Below are 7,012 nucleotides of genomic sequence, written 5' to 3'. Positions count from 1 at the left end.
AAGCGGACGTCGACTGTATTGCTCATAATCACAAACCATATCTATACGCACGAAATGCATACATCAAAATATTTACGTTAACAAGCAAAAATAACAATGTATACAGATAACAATGCGACTACAGCGAAAGTAGATATCGGGGCCGAAGGTAGTGAGATATCTGAAATCAACAGGCATGCCGTGCATCGGTCAACTAATCTCACAATGTAAACCTCAGTACTTCAGAAGCATTGACAACAGATGGTTTCAACGGAGCGAACCACTGGGCACTGACAGCAACGCATAAATGCAAACTAACTAGCTCCGTCGACATATACCGATGCCACCAGTGGTATAATACCATGAATAATAAATTATGCATTAATTAACGTTTGTCTGGGCGATAGTTCGACTTTCGCACAGCTCCCCCACCCAGGCCGGTCATTGGCATCGACAAATCGTAACAGCGCGATACAAATCAGCCCCACAGGACACTCTCTCGGCCCCGCTGTGAGACTCGGAGGTGACTGACATGACTCGCAGTCAGCACCCGGGGCGGACACAGCCCTGCCGTCAGTTACACACTCTCTCAGCCATCCGCCCCCAGCCCCGCGCCCTGTCTACCGCCTCTGAGCGGAGGACACGCACCACGGCCGGCCCCGTATCGACTTGGAGCGATAACCTTGACCGGGCGAGGCGCGGCCGACCGGTCCAGAGGCACGCTTCCCGTCCCGACACGGTGCAAACACGCCGTGCAACCAACACACGTCGCGCGCGCCCCCGGGACCTCCTCGGGCCGAAAAACACCCGCGCGGGCCGCTCGGACCGGGACTCAGATAGCAGGCAGGATTTCTTAGCAGATGTAAACGGGAGATACATAGCTTGACTACGTAGATATAGGCAGTAACGTGATATAACCAAAGTGCTGAGACGACTCCGGACTCAAAGTAGGAAGTATACCCCGCGATGAACAAGCTCACCACTGGTAGACGCGGTCCAGCCATAATCGTTCAAAAGGCGGTCGGGGAGAGATGACTCCTAAAGCAGTTCACCAAACACTGACACACACGAGTCTGGTCAGGACGCCGAGCGGGCCCCGTGGCCACCTCTCGACCAGTACACTCACCCGTGGTCCGATACCCACCGCTCACAGGTCGGGGAACTTGCTGCGCTCGGTGCGTAGCGAGGCCATGGGCGGGCAGGGCCGGCCGGTGGCGTCTCGGTAGCGCTGCTCGGCGGCGCGCAGCAGCTCGTCCAGCAGGAAGCGGCCGTTGGTGAGCACGGTGGCGCGCTCGGAGCGGTAGCGCTCCTGCTGCAGGGCCTGCTGCGCGTGCTGCAGCTGCGCCAGCAGCACGGCCGCCAGCGCGTCCTCCACGGTCGGCGTCAGGTCGCCGCCGCTGAGCCGGCCCAGCTCGGTGGCCAGCGACAGAAACGAGCGGCAGAACTGCAGCGTGTTGGCCGTCAGCGGCACGCGACACGACTCGTCCGGCAGCTGCTCGGCCGCCGGCAGGCCCAGCTCGCGCATCTCGGCCTGAAAGCGCGCCACGCCGGCCGCGTGCTGCAGGTTGGTCGGACGCCAGCGGTCCTCGGCAGCGCGCAGTCGCACCGCTTCCAGCTGCTTCTGGCGGGCGTCGGTGACGGCTCGCTCCACGGGCCGCAGCAGCGCCGTATCCAGCTCCTGACGCACATCCAGGCCGGCCTCCCGCAGCCGGTCGGCCTGTGAGCGGATCGCCGTCACACACTCCGCCAGCGTGGCCAGCGACACCTTGGCCGTGAACACCTGCTTGTTGAACGTGCCCATGAAGTTGGTGAGCTCCTGACGCGCCCACACGACCAGCGCCGACGCGCAGTTGGGGTGCGCGGCGAACGCCCGCTGGAACTCGCGCGTGGTGTCGGCCAGACTGGTGAACACCACTGCCGACAGCCGGTGGACGAACAGCTGCGTCATCATCGAGATCTTCACCTGCTTCAGCTCGTGTCGCAGCAGCGCCGAGCGCCGCTCCAGGAACAGGCGGCACGCCTGGCCGGCGTGTCCGAGCCGGATGAGCAGCTGGAGGGCGCGGCGGGTGGCGCGCGGCCCGCCCTGCAGACTGCGGCCGGCCTCCACCCGCAGCTCGGCCATCAACGCCTCGGTCAGATGCTGCCGCCGGCCGGCCAGCTGCGAGCGCAGCTGCTGCACGCGCGCCTCAGAGTCGGGCAGCGGCGCGGCCGCCTCGCGCGCGCGGCCCAGCAGCGCCAGCGCCGCCTCGAACTCGCGCTGCGCCAGGAACACGTCCAGGTCCTCTGGCGCCTCCAGCAGCCACTCGGCGATGAACAGCGGCTCGGGGATGGCGGCGGCTCCCACCGGCGGCTCGGCGGGCGCCGACTCGGCCGCCGACTCAGACTCGGCCGGAGCAGGCGCCACCGCCGCGCCGCCGCCGCGCTTCTGCCGCGCCGACTGCTGCTTCCTCTCCGCGTCCATCTTGGAGCGTTTGGTGCGATCGACAATCTCCAGCCACTCCTCCTTGATCTTTTGCGTGGCGCACTGAAAAACGCGAGTCTCGGGGAACATGAGCAGCTTGAAGGCGTTCTTCAGACTGCCCACGTCACGCATGTTCACCACAGCGACGCTGTCGAGCGCGAACAGCGCCTCGAACTTGTAGCGGACGCGGCCGCGCCTGTCCGGCAGCCAGACGGCCATCATGAGTGCGTCGTTGAACAGGTATCCGTGCACGCGCTGCAGCGCTGTGTGTGTGTCCTGGTCCAGCTCGACGAGGTCGCTCTCGTACAGCTGGTAGCGGCTGGGCACCTCGCGGATGTGCGCCGCGCCCTCGACGCGCTCCATGAGCTGCAGCAGCTGGCGGCGGCGCTCCTCGAGGTCGTCGGGCGCGGCCGGGCGCGGCGTGGTCGGCGGCGGCGGCTCCTCTGTCGGCGGAGACTGCAGCGCGGTGGCCGGCGGCGGGCCGCACAGGGAGGAGAGCAGCGAGCGCTGCTCGGTCAGCTGGTGGGACAGCTGGTACATCTCACCCTCCAGGTACTGGATCTCCTTGGCCGTATGGATGAACTGCTGGTAGTTGCGGTAGACATTCTTTTTGAGCTCGTTGCTGGTGCTGTCTGCGATCAGCTGGATCTGCTGCCGGTGCTGGCGCAGCTCCAGGCCACCCACACACTGCTCGGTGGCGTCCTGCACAAAACGTGCCGGGTTGAAGTCGGCCGCAGTCAGCTGCTTCACAAGCAGCGGGTTGGTGGATTCAGCCATTCCAGAGGTGGCAGTTCCTCAGCGGATCACTTGTAACTTGCAGCCAACGATGGGCGACACACTACCAGGCGTTTCAACCAGATGGCTGAGGGCAGATAAAATCAACAGAAATCAGCCAAAGGGCCATAAGTAGGCAATATGCTTAACAAACCAAGGTAAGACACTAGCTACTTTAAAATTTATCGAAGAATGCAATCTACACAGCTAGCAAAATCAATGAAAAAAAAAAACAGCACAACTTACAAAATGCTTAATATGATTTTTTTTCAAGATAGCAATATCCTTGAAAATTTGAAGTAGGTAACTAGGTAGTTTGGTTAGTAAGTGCGTCTCAACTACCAGGTTATCATGAGATGCTACCCTGACCCTGGGTGAAGAATTAACTCAAGACTAAATCGGGACACAAATAATTTAAGTTCAACAACTAGTACCTATGACAAGGCTGACATTAACACGCGCCCTGGTGGGGTCTGATTATAACGCGACCTCGTGGGGGGCTATTCCCCCCCCCCCCCGTATCTCCGAAACTACAGGACGGATTCGTTAAACTCGAACGGCGTTCGATAGTCCTGTTAAAACTACCATGCAATCATTGATTTCATTGACCTCGGGGTCACCGATGACATCACAGGTCAGGTCAAAGCTAAAATGTTGCACTGTTCATGGGTCTTCTAGGGAATGCGTTATAACATTGAGTAAAACGCATTTTATAGTAAATCATAGAGCGCCAGTCGCCTAGTACAAATGTTGCTAAAAGAGGTCACTGATAACAGGTGAAGTAACAGAGGTCAGGTCACCAAGGGTCAAAATATGAACCCAACTATACTATGGCAGTGTGATGCATGTTTTATGGCCAATTTATCCTTTCAACTCCATGGTGTTGGTTAGACGACCATTAGGGCCGGTTAAGGCTACGTTGTGGTGGAGGCCAGGTCACGGGCAGGTCAAAAAGGTCAAATTTCAAAGTTGATAGTTTTGCATAAAAGGGTACCTAGTTGATGCAGCTCATCACGGGGAAACCAATGGTGGTCTTCGTTTTATTCTATGTGGTCGAGAATGGCTAAAAAATGAGGTATCATCAATTTTGAGCAATTTTTCACCATAACTTTGCCAAAAAATAGAGTTATCAAGCTCAAATTTGGCATGTTAATAGCAGACTCATAGGTCTATGACATACAATCTTCTTTCTTGGAATTTTAAAATTTTTGGTATTTTCAGAATATTATTTAAAAAATCGCTTTTTGAATTTTGGGGGTCAAACTCAAGAAGTTAAAAAAACATCAAAGATTTTTTTGATGCATTTTGCATTTTTGCATTTTTGTAGCCCCGCTTTTTGTCTACTAGACCATATAAGGAACTTTGAAATTGCTTGGTAACTGTAGATTTGGTGAGCGTTTCAAGATTGCATGCTTTTTGCTCATTTTTGCTCGAACATGACCTCAGTTTGACCTCAATTACTCCTGACCTAAGGTGACCTAAGACTTGAAATTTGGTGTGAAGGTGTCAAATTGATGCCCGGAAAGGTACTGAAAATTTGGCGGCGCTGCACGCCGTCGTTTTCTTGCTATTCAGGAAAAACCACAGGGGGGGGGGGGGCAAATTGGCCCACCAAACGGGGCGAAGGTTAAGGAGGATTGACGAGGAAGGTAAACCGGTACTGGTTGACCCAGACTGGAAAACATCCATATGCTACGCCGGACGTCCGTGAAACCCTCTTGCGCCGAAATTCGGCGCAAGCGATGTTGCAATGAAATTTCTGCATGATTTGCGCCGAAAATTAGGTGCCTTTTTTGTGCAAAAATTAAGCCACTTTTATGTAAAGCACATGTGCTCGTCTCCCGATCAAGGCTATAACAACCAGACAGATCGTTCCGGTACCTTGAATGCTCTCCCTTGTTTGACCGTCCGAATAAGTTGTTAATTCCACCGAAACCCAATACCATACCTCAATATACGTAGCGCAATGTAGCGTCGTGCCGTGAAACAAGGCTGGAGCTGGAAGTCCCGGGGCCACAAAAATCGGCGGAGCGGTGTGTTCAAGGCTAGTGGGAGCCAGCGACCGCCGGGCAACGAAGCAGCACGTGCTCCGGCACATCAACCTGTTCTCGGCGCACGGCGCAGAGCGCCTTGGGGCACCGCGCTTGTCTGGGCACTCCTGGCACGCCGCGGGGTGGATAGAGCCGATTCGGTGCACGTACTGGAGCGAGGGGCCCCAGTTGCCCGCCGGCTGCCCTCATCTGGTGCACCGAAACGGCGTCCTCTCGGTCCTCTCGTACTGTCCGGGGATAGGGAGCGGCTGCGTGCTCCCGAGGAGTGGCTTGAGTAGTGACTAGGACCAGTTGTCGCACCATTGATGCGAGGCCGCACAATGAACCACCCAGAGCTCTGTTCGCCCCCCGTTTATTTATCAGCAGGCTGCGACCATGCTGCTACTTCTTGGCTCCTCATTGGTCGAATTCAAGTGGTCTATTCGTTAGACCAATGAGATGCCAAGACGCGCCAGCAATAACTTCCTTATATGGGGAAAACCGACAGCACGCTGATATAAAAACATCGACCGAACAGGGCCCTGGTCAGCGAGCGGACGTTTGAGGGCAGGCCGGCCACTTGTTTCACCAGGACGTCTGCGCTCTCATTCCTCTCAATACCGTAGTGGGCAGGAACCCACTGCAGCGGGCATTCGTAGAGCAGACGTCACACAAAGGTTTTCCAACAAAGAATAGACGATGTAGGTTTGTAGGTTGTAGGTCAGGTTAGGTCAGGTCTGGTTAGGTTTGCTTGTTTTCATGGTTGGAAAACCTTCGTGTGACATCTGCTCTACCAATACCCCAGTCTGCAAAAGGTGGCAGGGAGCTCGACGAGATTTTCGGGGCAGACGAAATTCTGCCCCGAATCAGGGTGCTGAGAGACGCGGTGCAGCCCAATTCTGGTTCCCAAATGGTATAATGGTCCTAGGGGCAGCCCATTTCCCATCTTTTTCTCATTTCTGCCCCGAGATTTCTCAATCCTGCCCCGATTTCTGCCCCGATTGTGAGAGCTGCCCCGACGAGATCTCGTTGAAACCTGCCACGTTTTTTCAGCCTGCCAATACCCTGCAGTGTTACTTAACGATGCTCGGTGATGTTTAACAAGGTCTTCCATACCCATCTCCACACCAAGGGTTGAGACCTCACCTGGGCGGCCGCCGGCCACTCCTATTATGAGTAGGTACCTACTCAGGGCGGCTCGCCAGTTCGAGCACGCGACAGCCGGGACGGGGATGGGGATGTTTCATCCCCAAACCCCTCCAGAGCAGCCCGCAGGGCGAATCTGCTAGATTGACCAGCATGCCAACTAAATTTAGTGACCGTCTTTCGTCAATAATTATGCAGCCCCCATGTGCCAAAAAATTCCGCCACCACCATGAGCCGCATGCGAAGTTACGTCGGAAGTGCGCTAAAATTTTCGGCGCAATCCCGCCACTACGCCGGACATATTCGGCATGTTTATTTTTTCCAGTCTGGGCCAAGGCGATTAATAAGTACCTACCTACCTACCGCGCAAACATTGTAATAGGTACTTACATTATTGTTGATTGAACTACCTTGAAAGGCTGATAGGCGTGAGGACCACAAGGTTTATGTTACGCAATTTTCTACGCACCTGCTAATGGTAAATTCGGTAAATTCTACAGCACACCTCCACACTATCGTGTGTTGCAATCGTTGCAATAAAGGGCGTGTGTATCAATTCAATGAATTGTGAAAAGAATGCACCTATCAAGGCTAGCATAAATAACAATGTCTTCAAATGAAG

The 7,012-nt window shown here is 55.4% G+C and overlaps 1 protein-coding gene across 3 annotated transcripts; it reads right to left on the bottom strand.

Annotated features, from left to right (window-relative positions):
• LOC122374660 (exocyst complex component 8-like) lies at nt 1–6,959 on the bottom strand. 3 transcript variants are annotated; one of them, XM_043353536.1, is made up of 2 exons: nt 6,781–6,959; nt 1–3,302 (listed from the first exon to the last, which is right to left on the bottom strand). In XM_043353536.1, the coding sequence occupies exon 2, from the start codon at nt 3,215–3,217 to the stop codon at nt 1,127–1,129; it is 2,091 nt and encodes a 696-aa protein (XP_043209471.1). In that variant the 5' UTR covers nt 3,218–3,302; nt 6,781–6,959; the 3' UTR covers nt 1–1,126. The 3 variants fall into 3 exon arrangements, with proteins under 3 accessions (XP_043209471.1, XP_043209469.1, XP_043209472.1); XM_043353534.1 differs by having other exon boundaries at nt 6,860–6,928; XM_043353537.1 differs by lacking the exon at nt 6,781–6,959 and adding an exon at nt 5,163–5,317.
• Nucleotides 6,960–7,012: the final 53 nt, after the last annotated feature.

This window comes from Amphibalanus amphitrite, unplaced genomic scaffold, assembly GCF_019059575.1.
Source record: "Amphibalanus amphitrite isolate SeventyFive unplaced genomic scaffold, NRLGWU_Aamphi_draft 001690F_arrow, whole genome shotgun sequence".
In the NCBI taxonomy this organism is placed as follows: domain Eukaryota; kingdom Metazoa; phylum Arthropoda; class Thecostraca; order Balanomorpha; family Balanidae; genus Amphibalanus; species Amphibalanus amphitrite.
Note: the sequence above shows the minus strand (reverse complement) of the source record. Positions and strands in the feature narration are given on the sequence as shown.

Bases quoted from the DNA above. Each gene is read 5' to 3' on its own strand.
- LOC122374660 (XM_043353536.1), bottom strand. From the start codon at position 3,217: ATGGCTGAATCCACCAACCCGCTGCTTGTGAAGCAGCTGACTGCGGCC.